Source organism: Falco punctatus, assembly GCF_963210335.1.
Source record: "Falco punctatus genome assembly, chromosome: 4".
Taxonomy (NCBI): Eukaryota; Metazoa; Chordata; class Aves; order Falconiformes; family Falconidae; genus Falco; species Falco punctatus.
This window is the reverse complement of record NC_137583.1, coordinates 44,085,082-44,108,308: the sequence shown is the minus strand read 5'-3', so window position 1 is coordinate 44,108,308 and position 23,227 is coordinate 44,085,082. Positions and strand designations below refer to the sequence as shown.

Sequence of the window (23,227 nt, the reverse complement as noted above, 5' to 3'; positions counted from 1 at the left end):
GCTTCTTTATTCCTGCTGCTAAGTTACTAAATTCTGCTTTATGATCAGAATTTCCTAATTGATCTATAAGTTATAGTAGATAAGGTATAGGGATAATGCAGTGATACGCTCAGCATAAATGCTTTGAACAAGATAAAAATACTGCTTTTCAATATGAATAAATGCTATTGCTTTATATTTTTCAGCTTGAAACAACTGTAGTAGTCTGAAGTGTCTTGCACCACTTCAGAAATACAAATATCGAAAAATATGATGCTGAACCACGGAGAATCTCCTTCCTAATCAGAAAACTGCTGAAAGTAGTTTATTTTGAAAGAATGCTTTTCTTCAAGAAATCCAGTCTCTGTAGATGTTTTCTTCTCAAGCTCATTATCTATCTCCAGTAGTATCTTTCTGAACCACTTGTAGAACTGCTGAGCTGAAAGTAATGCTGTCAGTCGAATATATTACTAGAAGGTTGGAAGAATTAATAATCTGTGCATACTGTGATTTTATTAAACATGTAGTGGTTTTCAGATTTTTTACATATACTTGTTGGTTTTGCAGCTGAAATTTGCAATAAATGGCATTCAAAAACTTTCACAGGTCCATGTGAAGATTTCTGTTCCAAAAGGTATAAAGTTTGTTGGACATCCTGGGAAACACCATCTGACAAGAAAGAAGTGCGTTGCCCCTGGGGAAGCTAAACCCACCTCTATCGTTTTGTCCTTCAATGAGCTTGGACTGAGCAACATCACTGGTAGTATAGAAATAAAAATAGCTTGCTGCTTGAAGGAGTTTTACAAGTCTTTCTTTTCATTGCTCTTTCAGAAGAAAATTTTTATTTTTGAGTACTGAAAGTGGAATCAGTCACTCCACATCCTGCCAACTTAGCTTTTCAACCTCATTTGTTTCTGAGAAACAGATTCTATAGCTGTAATGCACTGAGGAACCTGTGTGAACAAACTTCAACAGATTCCCTAATCATTGTTATTCCTGTTGTGTGATATGTGGTCATGTAAGTTTTGGACCTGTTACATCTCCCTGAAGAGATCAGTGGAAAATTTTAAATAACAAAAATTCTGTACATCTTTCAAGCAGAATAATCACGTAAAAAATTGCAGCACTGGAAACTAGGAAAGAGTTTCTCTGTTGCCCTGTGGCTGTCCAAATATTGTCCAGGTTTAGGTGACCATTCAAAAACAGAATGAAGGTGATAGAGTTGATCAAGCACACATCGTGTTTTTTATTTACAGCTCTCTTGTATCTAATTAGTTTAGATCTTCACTTGAAATGTTGAAGATCTTCCTATCTCAAAATTTCTGTTTCTTTTCCCATGTGTTTCTTTCTTAGCAAAAGCTTTTGCTTATGGTGGAACTAATTGCTGTCAGGATGGGATGCAGACCTTAAAGAATGGCAAGCACTCAGAGGACAATTATGTGGACAAAAGGACTCCACTGGGAGTGGATTATGTTCGCAGTAGTGTTGTTATTGAGGTAAGAAAATATGAATTTATAATATGGGCAAATCATGAAATTTTTTAGGTAGTTAATCAAATATAAACAGATTTATAAGAATCTTCAAGTTGATTTATTGTATATTTACATGACTGGAAATAATAAATTGTAGTGGTATGTGTACAGAAAGAGCCCATTTGATTCTGAGTTCATGCCGGTACATCTTCAATACTGTTCAGACGTAAAAGGGATAGAAATTTTATCGGATAAGCTTGCTTTGTTTATCTAAGAAATATGCTGTGGTGTGAGATTTGCTGCTGGTGGTTAGCATATCTCTAGCTAACAGAATACAGTGTAATAACTTTATAAAGGATGTAAACCACTATGCAGTAGCAGAATATTATTTCTGTATTTTGTAAGTAAAACTGAATAGCTGTTACTGCTAATCTGAGTACTGTATTTTTATGCATGGATTTCTGTCTTTATATAGCCAGAGGGACTGTCCAGAGAATATACCTATAGTGTGTTCTTCTGTCCAAATGGTAAGTTTATGATACGAATGAGATACTAAGTTTGTTCAATTTAGTTATAAATATAAACATATGGCTTCATCTCATGGTAAAAAATAAAAATAAAAAAATATCTGTTTCCATTTCCCTGTGATGGATGAGTTATGGTGTGTAGGATGAACCTTTGAATAAAGGATCTTTTTTACCTGGTTGGCTAATTATGAATTTGCTCTAGCTGCCCAAGTGATTTCTGGAAATGGCAATTAAATTCCTTTACTTTATGAAACAGTTTAAGTATTCAGCACTGTGGACAGTAACTGTGACTGTACTATATTTTTAGTTGATGTTTTAAAGTTCAGTTCTGGAATCAGTATGTCCTTCCTACCTGAGATTTGGATAGCTCAGAGTTGGCTCCAGTAGCTAAACAGTGATGCTTTTGATTGCTAGATTAGAACTGAAAAATCACTTAAGAGACTTCATAAGAAATCCAGCTGAGCAGTTTAAATTGAATGATCTGCTATATCGGAAGGGGTTATAAAGAGAAGATGGGAAGAAATATCCATGTGTACTTTTACAGTTTGTTTAAGAGAAGCTGGAAAAAAGAATATGTACTTAGGAGAGGTCTGTTTGTTTAAATTTAAATAGCTAGCTATGGGTTATTTTTGAAGTATGTGAGCTAAGCTCTAATTCTTACAACATTCCATTATTTTTCCAACTAGAGAAAATACACATTTCTACACCTAACAAATATGAATACCAATACATGCAGAAACCTGCCCAGATGACACACTTTGACATTGCTGTGAAAGCACACAATGATGCTCACCTGGCCTTGTCTTCTGGCCCACATGACATGGCAGAGATGACAGAGATTGTTATTGGTGGACATCAAAATACGAAAACATGGATTTCTGTAAGCAAAATGGGTGATCCGGTGGCCAGCAGGGACACAGCTGGTATCCTCTCCTGGGATGAATTCCGCAGCTTCTGGATCAGCTGGAAAAATGGAATTATCCAGGTAGTGAATTTATCTACGTAATAGTCTGGAAGTCTCTTGCTTTCTTAAACAGAGTTTGAGCACACATATGGCAGATTTTCCTTGGGCTTGTTACACAAGTTGAAAACTTCATTCCTGTTGCTTTTTCTGTATTAAGTCTTGATCGGGCTGTTTTAATCAGAGCATATCTGCTTGCCACATTATGTTCTCAGGACCTCAGTCTTCAATGTTTATAGTGCTAAGCGTTCTGAAGGCCTTGGAGGTCAAGTCTGTGGAATTATCATTAAACTTCCTTGGATTGTTTTGTGGGCGGGAAGGAGAAAGATATTAGTCCATCTACAATGTTCTTGGTGCACATATAAGTTACTAGATCCAAGGACACATGGCAGACTGACTTCATATGTGCAGGTTCTTGGAACTGCATGGTTTTTTGTTCCTTTCAGGTTGGCCATGGTACTCAGGTGCTAAATGAGTCTATTATTGTGGAGTGGACAGTCCCCAAACAGCTTGAGGTGAAGTACATTGGCTTTTCCACAGGCTGGGGGTCAATGGGAGAGTTTAAAATTTGGAGAAAAGAAGAGACTGATGAAAATCACAATGAAGCATTTACACTTGGAGTTCCCCACAACATAATTCCAGGATCAGAAAGAGCTACGGCTTCAATAATAGGTATCAATTATCAGGAGCTATCACTAGGTACCTGTTGTCAAATATGAAGAGATGCTCCAGCTGTTACTTGGTTGCGATCAGTATTTGAGTAATACACACCAGATAAGATAGTCATAGGCAGTTACAAAGGTATATGCTGCTTGATTCTGGGGCAAATAATTGCTTGGTTGGGGTTTTTGTCACTTTTTTGAACCCTGTTTGAGTCTACAGTGACTTGAAGTTGATACTGTGTGAGGGCTTTGCAGAGGCACTGCCTGTTACAATTCACAGTATTTGTTTCATAATCCTCATAATCACAAATTATGCTGTGTTTTAAACTATAGTAGTCTAAATTGGGAAATTGTGGATAATCAGACTCTGAAATGTAAAATCTATTTATTCCAGCAAGAGCTTGAAGGGCTGACTTAACGTTTGAAGGACTTCCAACTTATGATACAGTTTATTTAAGCTGACTGTGTGTAGCTAGTAGAAATTGGTGTAGTCAGGTGGGTTTTAATCCTAAGACCTCAAAAGCAAGTAAAGCGCAATTCCTTGACAATGAACACATCATCTCTTTTTCAAACAGGAGATGTGATGGGTCCTACATTGAACAACTTGGACAATCTTTTGCGATTACCATTTGGATGTGGGGAGCAGAACATGATACATTTTGCTCCTAATGTTTTTGTCCTAAAATATCTGCAGAAGACCAAACAGCTCAGTCATGAGGTGGAGAGTGAAGCTACTGATTACCTTGTCCAAGGTAACTCATTGCACTTCCAATCTATAGAAGCAGAAAAGGAAGAGCCTTTGCACATGGCTGTTTGGGAAGAGCCATGTGCAAAATAGTTTTATAACTAAATACAGTTCTCAGGACGAGTAAGAATTCAGAGATCTTTAAAAACAAGAATGACCTAAAGGGGCAAAGCTGTTTTTCGTATGAGTCAGACAATAGTCATGTCATGAAATCAGAGGTGACAGGATTAGATGGTTCTCCTCTGAAAATACAAATGTAAATGTAATATATTTATTGTATTCAGCAGCAAAAGCCCAGTGGTGCTTCCTTTGTCTGGCTACAGTCATTTCATTTGTAATTTTTTTGGTGCTTACTGATAGCAGAAAGACAAAGGGAATTTTTTAATAGTCCAAGTCACTGTTTCCTTGGCACTATCAGCTGCTTTTGTTTCTTTTTATGAATATGCAAACCTTCCAGGTTTTTGGCTCCAAACTCTGCCTGCTAATTAACCCTTACAGAAGAAATCCTCAAGAGTTTTAAACTTCTCTGTGTTTATTGGAGCCCTGCCAAGTATAAGGTTTAGATGGGAAAGTCTGTTTGCTTGCTCTAAAAGGCTTTTGTGACTTACCAAGCCAGAAAACTTTTTCATCACTTAGTCATCCATCATAGAAAGTGCTGATTCCCAAAAATTCTCATATATGCATTCCCTAATCTTTAGAAGTGGCCCAAGCTAAACTAGGCAGTAATTTTTCTACTTTCCCATAATGCAGTTCTACAAAAGCAGGTGAACAGGTGAAAACTAGAAAGGTGAACCTCTCCAGTGAGTCCAAGTGTCTAGAGGAGTGTTTAGGAAACAGAAGATTTCAGAAGAGCAAGCAAGAAATAGTCTGTGCCACTATCAAGCTAGCAAATGAATAAATGTAAGAGTAATGAAGCATAAGTCAACTCAAAATGAACACTCAAAGAAAAGAGCAGAGAAAATTATAAGGCTGATGTAAAAATACGATTACTTAATTTGTCTGTGTCAAACACTGGAAATGAGTGCTTAGGAACAATTGAGGAGGAAGTATTAAATTGTATCCAAGGCCTGCATAGAAGAAAAGCAGTCTGACTTAATGTAATGCCGATTTTGTTTGGAGGAAGAAAAAAAATAATAGTTACTTACACTTTCTACCGTGTGCTTGTATATATTCCACAGCCCCCATACAACAATGCTTTTACTACAAGACCATCATTAATCTCTAGGGCTTTGTTCCTCCCATATTTCAAACCGTTCTATCTGCATTCCCTATGAGCATCAGAAGCCTCTAGAGCAACAGGAAGAAGTGTAGGAGTCATAGGCAGTGCTTGCCCGGGGATTGTGGAGCTGCCTCTATCTGGAGAGGTCAACAAAGAAACTTTGCCTCCAGAAATGAAAAATTAATCCGTTCCCCTAAAAATGTCATGTAGTGTGGAATAAAACGTCTGTTCACGTGTTAAGAGAATTAAGTGGGTACAAAATGCCTTTGACACGGTTGTCTTGCAGGTTTGACATATCTGTATCAGAAATACCCATTCTGAAGGGTTTGATTCCGAAGGGCATTTAAGAGCTTTATCAAAGTGTGTGTTCTGTATTACTCAATATAGAGGCTTAGAGTGTTTTAGCAGGATGGGCAGTTCATGGTTATAAGACAAGTTAGAGCAGCAAATTATTTTCCTAATAGGAAGAATGTTTTGACTGTCTTTATCTTCAATTTAAAAAAGCATTCTGGTAGAGAGTTCTTATCTTCAGCATTTAACATGTTAATAAATGTAATTTATTGTTATAACATGTTATATTATGTTTATATTTATATTATTTTTTTATTTATATTATGTTAATAAACATGTAAAATAAAACAAGTCTTGTAGGACAGCCCTAGTAGCTAGGAAGTGTTAGTATACATTAAGATCACAGCTGTTATTGTCATGTTGTATTAAAGTTGTTCCAAGCAACAGCTTTGGAGAAAAGTGAATCCAGTTGTATCATGAAAGGAAAAAAAAAAAATATCTGCATGGTGCTTTCAGTAAAATGGAAGGAGAATGACTGTATGATGAAGTAAAAAACTTTCTTTTAATACTGCATCTTTTCAAAAAGTATCAACTTTTTAACATTTTTACTAGCCAAAATGCAGGAGTTGTAGTCTTACAGATGTTAGTGTGAATGGATTTCTGAATAAGCTACAGCATAAATAAGACAGAGCTGGCTTTATCACTCACAGAAAAATAAGAGGTTGCCTCAGGCAGCAGAATCCCTTACACTAGTGCCAGATGGTCTGAGTCTTCATTCACTTTGAATACTTGTTTTTCTCTGTGTGAGGATTTTGGACTCCCCCAGTTCTTTTGTGACTTCCAGGCTACCAGCGCCAGCTGACCTACAAGAGACAAGATGGTTCATACAGTGCTTTTGGCGAGAGGGATTCCTCAGGGAGTATGTGGTGAGTTGCTATTTAAAACAGAGTTAGAAAATTCAGTGTTTGCTAAATGGGAGAAATACACAGTTGGCAAGGAAAGAAGAGTAATTTTCCAGCTTCCATCATGGTATCGCACACAGTGGAGAATAGAAATAGTACTCAATGACTATAGACTTACTGTTTCAATGCTGCTGAGTGTTCATACTACACTAGTAGGTGTATTATAGTTGTTTCAAGACTCGGGGGCAGCTAAGATTTAGTCACATCTACTAACATGTCTGGGCTTTAGGCACAGAAGCTATAGTTAAGGAACATATTTGGTCTACTGGAATTGAAGTAGTCATGTATGGGATGTTTAAGCACCTAATTCCACTAGGGAATGGAACTTCACCTGAAGCATATACAGAGAAACTTGGTGTCTCTAGAAGTGTTCAGAGACTTCTACCAGGGTAGAAAAAAACCCAAACACCAAAACCAACCCAGAAGACCCCAAAGAAGTCTTTCTCCCACGTGTTTTATATTCCCTCATGAATGAAATGGAATGGTATGGATTTATGCCCCAAGAACTGATGTGCAGGACCTTTGAATGTCAAACAATATGAGAGCCAGAAATTATGAAACTGAGAAATCAGCTCATCTTGCTGATGGCCCCCTTAGGAAACCACGGCCTTTACGGTTGTATGTTACATCCCATTAGCGTGTTAGTTGACCGTAATGTCTCAGATGTTGTAGATTCTTGTCTTCATTTGCTTGTGCTGTCATTTGGCTTCTTGATCTGCTCTGTATTTTGCTTTAAACTGATTTTCTTCATGAACTCATCTGAGGGGAAGTACCACTTCTATGATGATGCTGCCTCACTGTTTCTAAGATAGTAAACTTTAATCTCAAATCTGGCATCTCCCAGTCCCTAGGTGTAAAATATGGTGACACAAAATTACTTAACACTTGAAAAATCCCCTGCCAGGCAGCATGCTTTCTACCCTCCCATTCCTCAGAGACTTGTAAAATGAATGATTCAATCTCCCAGAGCTGGCCAGAGTTCGCACTTGTTGCATGTCAGAGGTTTAGAATTCCAAAACCACTGCTGTTGCTTTCTCAAGTCTTAGCTCTGTGTAAAGTCTAACAGCCTCAGACTTTAGCAACTAGTCTGGATTTCTCTCTTTTTTTTTTCTTTTTTTAAGACTAACAAAATTGGAAAATTGACTTTTCTTTTTCTTTTTTTTTTACAAATAATTCCATATTTATAAGCTTATTGATTCTTAATATAAAAACTTATAATGTTGGTAGCAGATGAGCACCTATAAAAGGGAACTGAATTTCAGAGTGTGTCAAAAATAAGACACATATCTTCAAGTTATACTTTTTGGTTTAATTTGTTGACCCTTAATCATGCTCTTATCCAGAAGTCTGGACAACGTTCAGGTGATTTAATGTACAATTGATTTAGTGTCCCAACAAGTTTTTTGGAAATTTGTGCTTTCTAAGAATGTTGTTTTCCCCCTACTGATACGTTATTCTGAATTTGTTTTCTCAGTAAAGATGATAAATTCGTATTTGCAGGCTAACAGCTTTTGTCCTCAAGTCCTTTGCACAGTCTCGTGGGTTTATTTTCATTGACCCGAAAGAACTAACAGCTGCCAAAGACTGGATCATCCAGCATCAGAAAGATGATGGTTCTTTTCCTGCTATGGGCAGGATACTAAATAAGGACATTCAGGTAAAAACTACACAGACTCAAAATCATGCAATAGGTGCATTTTTAAAGGTATTATCAAAAGCATGAAGTGATGTGGTTTCTTTATAGCTAATGTAGATATTTCAAAGGCTAGAACAGTATAGGAAGAACCAGGAGAATTTCAGTAAAGAAGCATGTATGGGAACATTATCTGTGTGCTGTCCCATGAGAATGGGAAGGAAGGTGTCAAGTCTTGCAAAACACTTCAAAATCATGCCTTGGACTGTGAAATTACATGTGTTGAGTGTGTTCTCAGGCTATTGCTAGGGAAGGAAGCTACAACGTTGGGTTGGGTTCCTAGATTTTGTCCTCCTTCTGTGCAAAGTAAAAGTTCTGTGATGCCACAACTTCTCTTATAACATATTCTTTGTCTTGCTTCAAGAGTCTTTTTATCCAACGTCCTTTTCCCTAGTTTTCATCCAGTCATTTGTGTTTGTTGCCCTCCAGGGTGGAATCCATGGTAAAATCTCCCTGACAGCTTATGTGGTTGCATCTCTACTGGAAACAGGTGTAACTTCTGAGGTAACAAAAACTTAGTTAAAATAGCTCTCGCGCTCTACATGTTCTAAAAAAATCTATTGTTTTTAAACTTGATTTTGCTACTGTTCACTTTCAAAGGTTCTGTGCTCGCTAGAATGATAGCATCCAGGTAACAGAGGCTGTTGGAAAGCCTTGAGATTGTTCTAAATTTAAGGAATCTGTTAATTCAAGGTGATCCCCCACCATCCTTCAACCAAGGATTATTCTACCAGAGCAAAACTCTGCCCTGCAACCCCATCCCTCAACCTCTCCCAGAAATGGCTGCAAAAAACATTTTCTGCCTTATAACTTCAAGGTGTGATTGCAGGCTATGTGGATACTGGTAGCTTGGTAATATATACTTTAACTAGCTAGCTTAGTGCTAACAGTAGTTTCACTAGGGCCGCAGAGGCTTCAGGGATCCAGAAAACTTTTGCAGTCTGCCTTTGCTACAGTGGCCAAAGTGCTACTGCGATTAGATTACAGTGTCTTTGGAGAGCTGCGCTCCTGTAACGTGCTGGATTGAAGGCTCTGGAGGAAAATGTTTCTTTTCTTTGTAATGAGACAGAACAGGAACACGGTGGAAAAAAGAATAGCTACATAGGAACATGCAATTATGCTGCATAATTTTTGAAGTAGAAACAAACAAAAAAATCACTTCCAGTACAACTGGCGTTTTAAAGATTTCTTCTTAACACTCATGGTAAAACCAGTGCATTTCTCTGTATTTTTGCCTGCATGTCATTCCACTGGAATGGAGATGCTCAGATAACATCATAGTTAAACATTCCCACTAACTATGACTGGGATGTCCATTTGTGCCGAGCAAGTCATGAGTACAGATCTTCACTTGCTCTTCAACAGCCAAGGGAAAAGAGTCATGGTGAGTGAGTAGGTCTGCGCAGGTAAAACTGGAAGATTAAAGCAGGAGGTGTAGAGGATTTTGCAGCATGTCTTTGTGATCTGTACTTGGACAGAAGGGATTGCCCATTCTGGCAAAACCCAGTGAGTTTATGGAGACTTTGAAACAGCCAGTGCTAATAGCAGTATCTATTCAGAAACTGTGATAATCTCAGCACTTCTGAGGAATCCCTGTAGAGCTTGAAGAGTGAGACCATGCTGCCATCAAGCAGATGGCCCCTAACCCCCAGTTCTTGTTGGACTGGAAAGCCTTCAACCTTATTAGAAAGAATAATAATAAAAAAATTAGAAAATCCTCCAATGCTCATAGAGTAACTTTCCACCTCCCTGTCAGCAGTGTCCCCCCTCTGGGAAGTGATGTGATACTCTCTCTGGGCTGCTGTGTGTCAAGACAGCCCTAGCATTTTTATTTGCTGGAAGTGCAGCTTGTGTGGATCTAATGGTTTTCCTAGAGGAGATTTGCAAGTGTTACTAATGATCTTAGCTAGGAAATGAGGAAGGTGAAGGTTAGTGCCACAGGGAAATCAAAGGAAACCAAATTACATCAAGTCCAATTAAATTGTTTCTATAAATTATCAGAGCCACGTTCCTACATGGTGAGGTCATAGAGGGAGTTAATAAAACATGTTTGTTGGCTGCAGGGACCCCTGGGAACCTTGGCCTTTATTATCCTCTGGCGTCTGGTAGACGCTCCAGAGTGTCAGGAACACAATCAAACACACAGTAGAGAGCTCACTTCTGCTCTGTTCATCTGCTGCCTTGCAGGGGCCTAAAATTTCTTCAGCTTTAAGGGGGAATAAATGTGTCTCAGTGTTAGTCTAGATCATTCTTGCTATGCTGTTTGTCCTTTTTTTTGGAATTTGTGATACATGGCTTTTCCTAGGAAGAGTGTTAGTGTCATTCTGCAGAGAGCAAAATGCATCTTTCCTAGTGTATTCTTTTCTTTTCTTGTTATTTTTGTTGTCGTCTTTTTTTTTTTTAACGGACACTAAGTAATGAGAAATGAAGTGATTCTGAGATACAGATGCTGGTAATATGTCTGGGCTTTTCCCCCTAAATATAGGAAGAAAGAACAGCTGTTGACAAAGCAAAACACTTCCTAGAGTCCAACTTGTATTCAGCAGAAGACCCCTACACTACTGCCTTGACTGCATATGCCCTGACGCTGCTACACAGTCCCTCTGCTGCTGTGATGCTGCGGAAAATGAACAGCATGGCTATTACGCAAGGTACTGTGCTCCTGGGTCCAGTCTGGCAAGTCCCTGAACTGGCAGTCCTCTTAGAGGAACAAGCAAATAATATTTGCAACTTGAATGATATATTTGAGTTGCTGGGGAGGATAGAACTGGTGAGATGATGTCTTCCTCATGGCACAATTTGACTTTGTGAGGCAAGACTTTTCCTGAATCTCTCTAGAAAGGGCTGGCTACCTTAGTTCCAGGCATGCCGTTGATACTGCGGGCAGGCAAGTGTACCAGAGGCTCTGCAGTGCCTTTCCTGTCGTTATGACAAAGTTTGCCTTGTAACAGTCACAGTCTCTGATAGTGTATTTTAATCCGAAATCCAAGAATTACCTGATTTGTTATGTTGAGCCATCTTTGTAATTGCAAAGGGAGCCTCTTCCCCAGGGGATGCTTGTCTAAAAGGAGGGACAGTGCAGTTCAGGGCATGAATCTGTTCTTTGAGTCAATGCAGAAGTAGAATTTGATTCTTCCCACATACAGAGGCTTAGCTGCAGTCCTGCTGTAATAACATACATATTCCACTGTCCTATTTCCTAGATGGCTTTACGCACTGGAGCTTGACGGGAACTCTTGTTACTGATGAAGATACCTTCATGGGATTTAATGATGGTCTCTCTCAATCAGGTACTTCTATGGCAAAGACAGAGATAAGGGAATAGGCTGCAAGAGCAGGCCACTGACTGCGTGTATTCCAGTGAATTGTTTACATGATCTAAGGTATTCTAAAAATGGCAGTCAGGGCAGGGTCTGGATGAAATGAGATGAAACAAAAGGCAGGTGACATTATGCTGAAGGAGCTGGTTAAGAGCAAATGAGAGACAGAGCTAGATGTGGTCAAGATAGGACCGTCTTTTCAGCCCCAGCTATCTCAGCATTTTCCACTCTGGTTTTATAAAGACGGTGATACAGAAGAGTGAGAGCCATATGGGATTCCATCAGGGAGGAATAATTTGAAACGGAAATCTGAGAGAAGTCAAATACCTTTAATTTTAGAGGTGTTTAGCTTTGTATTTTCAAATGAATCTAGGGATTGTATACCCAGCTTTTAATGGCAGTCACTGGCATTTCAGCCGGTTTCCTAGACTTAAACTACCAAAGCCACAACAACAGTGAACAACGCTGTAATTTTTGAGTCACTTAAAGCCATTGATTCTTCTGATGTAGGTGCACCAATGTTCAGGAGGGATCTAACTGGATATTGTATGAAAATTTCTAGGACAGGAATACAGTACGGGCAGCAGCAAAGTAGAAATGGAGTGGGAGAGAAATTACTTATGGGGTACAGTGAAGTAGAAACAAGGTTAACTGATCTAAGGGAAGAGCTTATGTTCGAAGCAGAGATCTTTGGAAGGTAATACATCTTGGGTCCAGACATCTTTTAACTTCGTTTTTTTCTTCCTGTATTTACTTCTACAGACTCTTAACTTTTTCTTGGTTTTCAGTTAATGAATATTCATAGAACTGTCTCTAGGCCTTCCCAGATTCTCCTTCTAGATGGTATTTTGATTTTATTTTATTTTTTTACCCCCTCTCGTACAGTTGTTTCTGCAGAAGTGGAAATGACATCTTATGCCCTTTTGACATACACACTCCTAGGAGATGTGGCCTCTGCTCTCCCAGTAGTAAAATGGCTTTCACAGCAAAGGAATGCACTTGGAGGATTCTCCTCTACTCAGGTGGGCTGCCTCCGAAAAAGCTAGCTTCAGTACATGCATAATCAACTGTAGAAATCAGTTGGTTCAGGAACAGTCAATGAAGAGTTCCTGTCTAGAGTCTTGACAGAAACTGTGTCCTGCTAAGAAGAAAAATTTCCCATTGCTCTTCTGCCTCTTTCTCAGACTGATAATTTGAAAGGAACCTAGACTTTGTCCTTACAGATGCACTTGACAGCAAAAGTGAAAAAAAACCTGATATTTCTTTTGCTATCTGAATTAATAAGGAAGATTTTGCTACCAGACGCTGATGATCATACAGCACAGTGCTTGTTTGTAAGCTTACTATGCTCCTGTATTCTTCACTATTCTGATCTCTACCTCTTCTGATCCCTAGGACACATGCGTAGCCCTGCAGGCTCTGGCTGAATATGCTATCCTTTCTTACGTTGGAGGAGTCAACCTTACCATTTCCTTGGCGTCTACTAACCTAGACTATCAGGAGACATTTGAGCTTAACAAGATGAATAAAAAAGTCCTCCAGACTGCAGTGGTAGGTGGCTTTGTGTTTATGTAGCCATATTTTTAAAGTGATCCATGTGAGCTGGGTTCTGAATGACAACTTGGATGAGTTCAGTAATGGTAAAAGCACAAGTTAAACACTTGAGATCTTGATACTTTCTGGGGTTTTATGGCTAGATTCTGATGTGGAGGAGGCAGCACTCTAAGTTAAAGGCGTTTTTCTTCATAACTAATGCCTGATGCTTATGTTGTGCTGCTGCTTGTTTCCACCATTGTTAAATGCAAGTGGCTGAAAAGAGTAAGCCATTCTTACTTCACTTCTGCGGTCTCCTTTATAATCGGAAAGATATTTTGTACAGAATAAAGCTAAAATTGAATTTGTTTCCTTTCTGAGTGCCATGTCTTGTTTGTGTCTTAACTGTGGATTCTCCCCAGATCCCCAGTATTCCGACGGGGCTGTTTGTGAGTGCCAAAGGTGAAGGCTGCTGTCTGATGCAGGTAAAGTTGCCATGGGGCTGGAGAAAATATGTGAACAGATGGCCTGTAAACTCACAGTCTTTTTGCTACTTTTTTAATCCCAGTTTGCTGTGAGGAAGGAGTTACACTTTGAATTTCTCTTAAAGCAATTATATAACGTGATGGTGCTTTAGTTCTTAGAAGTAAATGTGACTGTAGTGGGCTGAATCTACTCTGGTGCAGCTTTATCTATGTATAACTGTTGCAAAGCTTCTGTTGCCTCTGTGCCTGCCATTGCCTTCCTCTGAAGACATCTGGTGTTTATGCTGGTCTTTAGGGAACATTTGTAGATGCTGTGAAATGTTGGGGTCTAATAGGCTGCCCTGATTTGTTTTGGTTTTCCCCTCTTTCTGCTGCAGATTGATGTCACTTACAATGTACCCGATCCTATTGCCAAACCAGCTTTCCAGCTCCTGGTTAATCTGAAGGAGCCAAAGTCAGAGCAGCATTTTCAAGCTCCAAATCTCCTGCGGTCTGTCTCTCCAGATGAGAATCGCTCTGAAGCCTTGCACAGAGAGAGGGCACTGGTGGATGATGATGACCCAGCTTCAGATCAGGACCATCGGGAATACAAAGTGATACTGGAGACCTGCACTAGGTAGGAAATGCCAATCTGCATCATGTCCTGCCTGTTTCTCAGAGACCATCTAGTTTGCTGACCAGCACTTCTGTACTGATACATTCATTGATACAGGAAAAATACTAAATAACGCTATATCTCAAATAGTGTAAGATAGAACATCTCACATGCAAGATTTCAACCATAATTTTGAGTTGTAGGACAGAGTTATTGTCTGGACATTCACAAGCGTTGTCTTTAGCATTAATAATTTTAGTGCAAAGTATCTGTCAAACATAGAGAAACAAGAACAAAATTTAAGAGGACACCACCTGGTTTTTTACCTTTAAGTTTCATCATTGCCTCTCCAAACCCTGAAGACAACAAATTGAATGTCTTTTGCTTGTATCAGGAGGAAAAGTAGCAGCTCTGGATTATTTTCTAGGTCTTCAGTAACAGGCTTTCCTTAAAAGCCTAAAAGAACTAGGTAATTTCAACTGATTAATCAATATCTTAAATGTGTCAATAGACCTATAAATATTATTGACTTGACTTAAATGTTTGAGTTACTTATTTTTCAGTTTTGGATACCAAAAACCTAACAGAATATGCTTGTTGCCATGGTATGAATTTGGAATCTATGGTAAAGGCACAATATGTGCAGATATTTGTTAATAAGTTCTCTAAAGCTCATTGTTTCTCTTCTTGTTCCGTACAAAGAAATTTAAAATAATTTTTAAAGATGGCTTGCTACTAAAGCTCCACAAGTTTCATTCCTAGCTCTCTAAGCCCTTTGTAAAGACATTATCAATTCCATCTCATTTTATAGATTGGGAAGCTCAAGATATTAAGAGGAAACAGCTTGCCTATAAAGAAAGAGCAGGAAGTATGGTTTGACCTGTACTTAATCCATTTAAACATTTTGCTTAAACATGTTGGTACTGCTGTGGTCATCAGGAGTTGCTGATCACTTTACAAAATATTTTGATTTTTGAGGAGGTTGTTGGAAAGCTGGCCCAAAAGACGGGAAGCCACAACCAAAGTAAATAAGGAGGGCTTACAGCATCCTACTGTATAACAGAAAAAAACATTCCCAAGAAATTCATAACTAATCTGCATATTTGTGACCAGAAGCACAGCAGGTGGTGGGGCTACAGCGTCATTGAACTCGCACAACAAAAATCAAGTGAATGGCTCAGATGTAATTCATGGAAATGGAAAGCTTTCGCTCCCCTGCCAGTTTCTGTCTCCTTCCTTCCTGCAGAGGCAATGCCATACAGTGACTACAGTCCTGAAAACAGTTCCAGTGACTCCAGGCAAAGATGAGATCTTGTTATCTCTGACAACACACTTGCCCCTTGCTAGTGTGGCCATTTGCTGGCAGATGCATTGCCTCTGCCACAAGCCTGTGAAATCCTGGGCCAGGCATTTTTCAGCCTAGTTGAATTCTTCCTTCCTCCAGTAACAACAGCCAGTAATGGGCAACTCAAATTCATCATCCAAAAGTTTGCTAGGGTTGATCTGGCTGTATATAACACAGTGTCACCTTCTGAACCTCTTTCCCCCCTGCCTAAGCACTGCAGCTTGTACTGGGGAGGTAGGCTTAAAGTCTTGTCAGTCGCTCGAAGATGCCTGTAACTAAGGAGGCTGCTCTGCATCAGCACAACCTTTCTGTTGTTTCTGAAACTTCTGCCCTGGGGATTTCTGGAGCAAAGACAGAAATTTGAGAGGAAGCCCAGTCCGAGGAGATTGATTGCTTGGAAAGAAAACAAAAGCAGATGACATTTTCCCTTTCCTCCCCTTCTCCTGTAATGATGCTCTTTTAACTCCTTCATCATCTTATTTAGGTGATATGAATAGAGGAGTACATCTAAGGATGGCAATTGAAATATTTTGAGCTGGGGGTGTTCTTCAGAATGCAGTTGTTTTAAGTGTTGTGCTCAGTGAAGTCCTTGGGCACTTTTGAGGAGTTAGGGAGAAAACAGAAAACAGGGAATAGAAGGCTGTGATACAAAACAGAGAATGGGGAAAATTCAGGCCAAGGGATACTATAGGGTTTTTTGGGGAGCATGGTGCATGGACTTAGATCAGGATTAACGAGGTTTAATGTCTCTTAGGAGGCTGTCAGCCCTGAAGTGTCTTACGCTGCTGGCTCTGTCCACAGGCTGTCTCATGCTACTGTGGGCCTATGAGCTTGGGTGTGGTGGTACATGCAGGTTGGCTCCGTGCAGTGCTTCAGCAAACTCGGACACCCACCCTCGCTGTGGAGGTCTCCACATAAAGCCTCCAGGTAGCCCAGCAGGAGCCAGTTCAAATCTGGCAAATTTGCTCTTGGAAGCAGTGTACGGTGTTCTCTTGGCACCGGGCATGAACTAATAAGCCCTCCTGGGTCCAAGCTCATTGTCTTTGTGGTGCAACTAAACAGCAAACAGGTAAGCTACCAGGGAGGGATAGTTGAGAGCTGACTATGTGAATGTGGAGAAAAGGAGCATTGTTCTGGAATTAGCAGGAGCTTTTTTTGTTGCAATGTCAAATCTTCTGCCATGCTGCAAGAAATTGAAATCTTTTGCAACAGCCCAAATAAACTTTCTTTCCGTCCCTTCCTGTGTGTTTTTGTGTTGTGTTTTTTTTATGAACACTTCAGCAGTAACAACTCTGAATTTCAGTGGTGTTTTTGAGCCTTCATAGATATCATAGAGGACAATATAGGCAGTAAATTCTTTAACACTCTATTAATAAATAGAGAGTGAGTTTGCTGACTCATTAGCAAAGATACTTTTCTCAGTGTCGATTGGATGCTGGAGGAAAATGGCCGTTTACAAAAGCCTGGGGCTGAATGACTGCTTGCTATTGGAAAGTAACGTTCCTCTTACACCACAATCCTTTTACAGCCCTCCACTTAGGAAAGAACAGAAGTTTCTTCTACTCCAAGGTGTTATTCTGTTTTACCAAGTGCATTTTCTCAGTGATTAATTGAAAAATAAGGCAAGCAGTCCCATGGGAGGCTACATTCTTCCTTCTGCTTTTCTGCCTCCATTTGCCTGGACATCTCCTACATCTCTGCCCTCTGTGATTTGTGCTTAATTTTTGTTCAATAAAAGCAGAAGAGGATTTTGTAAAACCAAGAAGACTGTGGCTTTCAACAAGTTCTTCAAAGAAGAGTAGTTCCTTTTAATATTTGTTTCCTCGGAAGTTTGTTCTCCATCTTGAGTTGTCCATGTACCATTTGTTATCTTGGATCCTGAGTTTGTTTTCATTCTTTCTCTCTTTTTGTTCTCATGGGAAGATGGCTGCACTCTGGATCTTCAAACATGGCTGTCTTGGAAGTGCCGTTGTTCTCAGGGTTTCGTGCAGATATTGAGAGCCTAGAGCAGGTAAGATGTTGTAATGAGAGCGCAAGGCATGGTTTTGGGCCAGGGCTTGGCTCTTTTAATTGGCAAGGATTCCCTATGGGGAGCAATAGGAAGCAAATGCCATTGAATGTTAGTGCACTGTCCAAAAAGATGCAATTAAAATTGGGGGGGAGGCAGGAGATTTCACTTGTCAAAAAATATTTATCTGAAATGAGTAAGCAGATGTTCTGAGCAAGAGTAACGAATTCACTAAACATGGCCAAATGAAGTTTATTACTGAGCACAGTGCATGGTAATTAAACAAGACCCATTTGGAAATGCTGAAGTGAAAATGTGCTCTAACAGGAGCTGTTTATGGCTTCTTAGTGGGCGGTGTTATCTCCAACATCTGGATTCTATTTCTTTGGAGGCTCTGTGTCTTGGAATTTTTTGCCTCCCGCCCCCCCCCCCCCCCCCCCCCCCCTTCTGGGAGAACATCATGTTTATTGCAAGCCAAACTGAGGTGGACAGAATGTGCGTCTTACCCAGCCAGCCCTCTGGGGGAGATGAACTGTGATCTTTAGCTTTGCTTTATATTTTGTGGAAGCATGACAGTGTATTCACTGGTGGGGTTTATGCTGCAAATAGTTTTTAACGACTATTAAACTAAAGAGGTGTAAAATCTTTGCATCCTTGACAACTGATAAAGAGCTGAAAAGTATTTTGCTTCCAAGAGTTCTCTTCTGTTAATAACTTTATCTTAATTATACTGGGAGCGGGAGGGATTTGGGGAAAGAATTTTGAACTAGAGTCATAGTGAAGACCAGGCAGTTTAACTTGACATCCTAATTCAAGGAAAAGTGCACATTACTTTGTCTTCTCTAGGATTTCACTTGATTTGCCTAATTCAGAATATAAACATTATTGCATTTTCTTGGAGAAAATGAGACCAATATGTTCCTCTTCAGGGGCTTATAATCCATGTCAAAAGCTGCTATCAGATAGTCTCCTGGGCTGTCACTGAGGCCAGAGAAAATTGTGTATTAGACCCTGAGAAGACAATTGCATCCTTTCAGTGTAAGGAAGCTATGCTAGAATACTTTTGTACAGAGATGTGTGTTGATCAGATAGGAAATTATTCCTGTGAAGAGAAATATTAAAATTAATTTTTTATTTGTTCACAAGCTGCATGTTGAGAATCCCATTTTCAAATGCATTGCATGTAAAATGTATCAATTTTTATTTACCTGTTGACCTTTGAGTCTGATTCTCTCTCGTGTGCAATGAATGGTGCAACAAACTGAATATGGGTATTCAGATGAGGCAAGACCACCAGTAGGTCATCTCCAGTATCCTTGTGGTAAGAGAAAGGAAGAAAATTAGGTGAGGGGGCCTGTAGTGGGTTTGGTTAGTATTTTATCTCCTCCTGCTGAAGATGCTAGAGTGACAGTTATTTGTACTGCTTTCAAATAAGTTCTCTCTCATAGTAATTTACATAAATAATGGCTGAAAAATTATGGATGGAAAGCTGGCTTAGGACCAGAGAACTCAAAATGGGACAGGAGAACAACAGGATATCTTTATGTTGTTAAACCCATGGAATTTTTTATCAGCAGAGGGAAGGAGTTGAAACAAAGAGTGCAAAGGGGTTTTCATTAGAGAAGAACAGAAAAATGGTTAGGTTAAGTAACAAATCCCTGTAGTCCTTATTTTTCCTGACGTGGGCTAAGAAGAAATTACAGAAATAAGAGCTGCCATTGTCCAGGCTGTATGTACTGAGTGAATAACTCCTTTACCGGGACAGAGTTAAGAGTTTCTGGGCTGAGAGTCCTGAGAAGGTCCGATATGCTCATGTGTTACAAGGAACTACATAGGTTCTGTCATTTCAGTCCCGGAGCTGACAGTTTTTTCTCTTTTGCCAAGCCAGCTGTGCTCTGGTGTGAGACCTGTTTACATGGCTGGGTCAGGCAGGTGTCCCAGATAAAGACTTGTAAACCAAACATGCTTATTTTGTATTTAGTTACTACTAAAAGGCTGCTACATGCGGCAACCTGCTCCTGTGCTGTGTCTGGTTTACACTAACCTGTGTTCAGGGCACGTTGTACATGTTCTAAGTAGCAGAAACACTAAAGATAATTGTGAATCATACGATTAACATGAGGATATACTGTCTGCAAGGAAACTGATTCTGGTTCCCCAATGAACTGGCTGTATGATGTTTCAAAACACTTTTGTTTGCAGTACGTCTTATTCTCTCTTGTCTACTAATGTTGCCATGGTCTTTGTGCTCTGCGACACCGGCTTGCCTCCAGTGTGTCTCACGGCTTCAGAGATTCTTGTGTCACGTTCAGTGCCATCTTGCTGGTGCCTCAGCACTGCTAGTTCCTTGACTAGGTCAGCACTTGTAAATGAGAAATAAACACTGGGCATATTGAAACTGGAGCAGAGAAATGGGGAGACTTACCCACACAGCTTGTGCATCAGATGCATCAAGTCTGGGAAGCACCATGTGTCAGTTTCATACCATTCTTCTGTCATATCCCCGAGCCTGGCCTGGATGGAAGCAGAGGGTAAAAAAGCAAGCTGCTCTGCTGCTGCAGGAGTCTGACTTTCTTAAAGCTGAACGAGCTCTCCAGCACATTAGGCTTTCTGTGGCGCTAAGCAGATCAGTTGGTTGTGCTTTCCCTTGCGGCATCTTGTTGCCTGTCTGAATCTCGTGTTCCTGCCTCTATGGGTAGAGAAGCAACAGAGCACCAGTGCAGCCCTACCCGTTAGGGTCTCTGAGCTCAGAATAGCAGGCAGCTTGTTTTTGGTTTTCCCCCTGTCTTAGTGGGAAAAGGAGCGGATTCTCTTTCATAACTGGTAAGACTGAGCTCCTGCAGCACAGAGCTGCTCTGAGTTAAGTCCTTGCAAATCTCAGAAGGATGTCAGGTACTTCATGTAGCGCGTGCTTTTTTAGTACTGGTAAGATACACAGAAGCTGGTTCAACACCCACTGTTGTGAAAGTTCTTAGGGCCAAAGACTGTGTAGTTGGTGCCTCAGTTTGGCGAGAGGATTCTGTGGTTGGGATTCAGTACTGGGCAGTCTATTTCCATAACCAGAACAGAATTACTTCCTTTGGGCAGTAGGAGGCTTTGCTGAAATGGGAAGGATATTGCATCTTCAAGGGGGAATGTCTCCCTGGAAGAGGTGAATTCCATCTTTCTTATTGCAGAAACCCTTTGCATCGGTACAAATGAAATGTAGGGACAAAGCTCAAGTGTATATATCGGTAGGCAGTGAAGACACAGATACAACCCCAATGATTTATTTGTGGCTGTCAAATGTGTATCCAAATCACGCTGACAAAACCAAAATTCTTCCACTGAAGACCCAGTACTAGTTTTGTTATGTATTTTGGACACCACCTTCAGCAGAGGCAAGTCCTGTCGTTCCCACTGCTGCATTTTCTTGTCACCCTAGCCATTTCCCTCTCCTCCTGGCATGGAGGAGCAGGGCTGTAAATCAGATTTCCTTGTTTGTTGTTTGCCCTCACAAGGGAGCAGTATGTGCAGAGCGGACCCACGTGCAGCTCCGGGGCAGCGATGGTTAATGAATGCTCTGTTGCACGTTGAGGGCAGCCCCCCTGTCTGTGCAACCACAAATCCTTCTAATAATGCTGGGTGTCGACAAGGTCAGGAGGTCACCGCAGGCTGGTATATATCAAGCTTCACCAGAAAAATGCAACTTTAGCTGAGCTGAGCATTTCCCGGTGGCGCCAGCCTCTCCAAGCCCTCATAAAAGGACTGTCTGCAGCCATCTACTGCTGAGTAATAACAGTCACCATCAGGCCCCTAAAATTATAAGGACAAATTAAATTGGCCCTTTCCATATTGTGTGGGACTTAAACACATGTTCCTTTGCTTGTTACAGTAATAGCAGGAAGCTGTGTGCAGGGTTTTACAACTAGAAGCACTATGCTGAAGAAATTCACAGTTAAAGCCGTTGGTAGCAGGTTTGGGCAAACTTCAGTAGAAATGCTTTTTGCTTCACGTCATTCTTTCTAATACATAATAATAACAATAATAACAACAACAGTAATAATGCTTTATTCTTTCTGCACAGTTTTCATTCTAAGATCCAAAAATACCTTAGGAACATCTTGTGGGGGAAGACATGAAAATGTATATTCCCTACATCACAAATGGGATTATCTGACAGAGAGATTAAAGTAATAGAACAGTTTGGAGAACAGACTTAAAGCATCAGCTCTGACTGTTACTCCATTCTTCAAACTGGGATTAAAATACAAGTCCTTTTCCACAGACCATAGTCTTGCCCAGTTTCTGGAGTAAATGTTTTTCACATGATAGATGTGTTCTGAATACGGTTCATCAGGACAGTAATGATTGACTGATCTAGTACATACAGTATGATGGTCATCATAATAATGAGATGTTAGTATTTCAAACAGAAAATCAGAGGAGTAACTCTTTTGGAAACTTTGAAATAAAACTTTGTGGAATTATATCAGATGATAGCATTTATATTTTGGTGGTGGTTCATGAGCATTCTGTACCAGGGAGATAATTACTAGATTCTTTGAGGTGATGCAGTAATTCTATAAATGACAGCGCTCGTACTTTCCTCTGAAGGCTGTGATCATGCTATACATGCAGACCTGCAGTTGGCAGGAGATGAGCTCAAGTATTCTTACAAATAGCTGGGGTACATTAGGGGCAGTAGCACCCCAGATAGAGGAAATACTGTGTTCTCATACGCAGATTGTCCCAATAAATAAAAAGCATAAAATTAGGTAGTCTGTAGGCATGAGTGGTACAATGCAAATTACAAATCTCTGGGCCTCAGAGGGAGAGAAGATGAGTGGCCGAGGCCTGCCTGACCCCAATTTGTCAAAAAGGAGGGTGCCTAGGGCTCTTTCAAAAGGCTTCTCTTTTCAAATGTAAGGGTTAATTTTGCTGGCAGAAGAATGTTTTGGGGTTTTCAGCTGGTGGGAGAAGGGGACCTCTGATACCTTGTGTGATCCAACAGCGTAATTCCCTGGTGGTCTGAAGGAGTGTAAATAAGAGACTTTATTGAGTGTTTTGGGGTCTCTGAGCTCTTGCTTGAGCATTGGTACTGAAAACGATCTGGGAGCTATTCAATTAGATTATGGATGATGTGTCAGGTGTAGTCTGAGGCAGATAAATACACCAGGGACCAGGAAGAACCTTCAACATTATGCACCTTGCAAGCATTCCTCATCAGGTCACAGAAGGGAACAGAGATGGCTTTTTCTAAGTTGTGCGACAGCAGCCACAATCCTTTTTGCATTTACCCTCTCTGAAACATCCTTTTCCAGCAGAAGAAATCCCTGACTTTTAGTGTTTGATCAGTTTTCTAAGCAATCTAAAATCTTTCTTATTCTCTGATTTCAACCTGTTTTCTGTAAAATGAGATGAAACTAAACATGTTGATTTTCTTCCCAG

General features: G+C 40.1%; 1 protein-coding gene and 1 long non-coding RNA gene across 4 annotated transcripts in view; one reads left to right on the top strand and one right to left on the bottom strand.

Annotated features, from left to right (window-relative positions):
• Nucleotides 1–23,227, top strand: part of CPAMD8 (C3 and PZP like alpha-2-macroglobulin domain containing 8) — a 62,991-nt gene that overhangs the window by 31,682 nt on the left and 8,082 nt on the right. For all 3 annotated transcript variants that reach the window (XM_080386801.1, XM_080386802.1, XM_080386803.1), the window contains 16 exons: nucleotides 586–739; nucleotides 1,333–1,475; nucleotides 1,927–1,978; nucleotides 2,665–2,963; nucleotides 3,386–3,611; nucleotides 4,177–4,353; nucleotides 6,701–6,782; nucleotides 8,319–8,475; nucleotides 8,941–9,015; nucleotides 10,997–11,162; nucleotides 11,715–11,801; nucleotides 12,717–12,853; nucleotides 13,227–13,382; nucleotides 13,787–13,849; nucleotides 14,227–14,465; nucleotides 17,713–17,800. In XM_080386801.1, the coding sequence (XP_080242927.1) occupies nucleotides 586–739; nucleotides 1,333–1,475; nucleotides 1,927–1,978; nucleotides 2,665–2,963; nucleotides 3,386–3,611; nucleotides 4,177–4,353; nucleotides 6,701–6,782; nucleotides 8,319–8,475; nucleotides 8,941–9,015; nucleotides 10,997–11,162; nucleotides 11,715–11,801; nucleotides 12,717–12,853; nucleotides 13,227–13,382; nucleotides 13,787–13,849; nucleotides 14,227–14,465; nucleotides 17,713–17,800 (2,301 nt within the window). The remainder of the gene's footprint in view (nucleotides 1–585; nucleotides 740–1,332; nucleotides 1,476–1,926; nucleotides 1,979–2,664; nucleotides 2,964–3,385; nucleotides 3,612–4,176; nucleotides 4,354–6,700; nucleotides 6,783–8,318; nucleotides 8,476–8,940; nucleotides 9,016–10,996; nucleotides 11,163–11,714; nucleotides 11,802–12,716; nucleotides 12,854–13,226; nucleotides 13,383–13,786; nucleotides 13,850–14,226; nucleotides 14,466–17,712; nucleotides 17,801–23,227) is intronic.
• Nucleotides 18,221–23,212, bottom strand: LOC308063642. Its single transcript, XR_013928025.1, has 2 exons — nucleotides 20,150–23,212; nucleotides 18,221–19,940 (listed from the first exon to the last, which is right to left on the bottom strand). It is a non-coding gene; the product is annotated as an uncharacterized lncRNA (long non-coding RNA).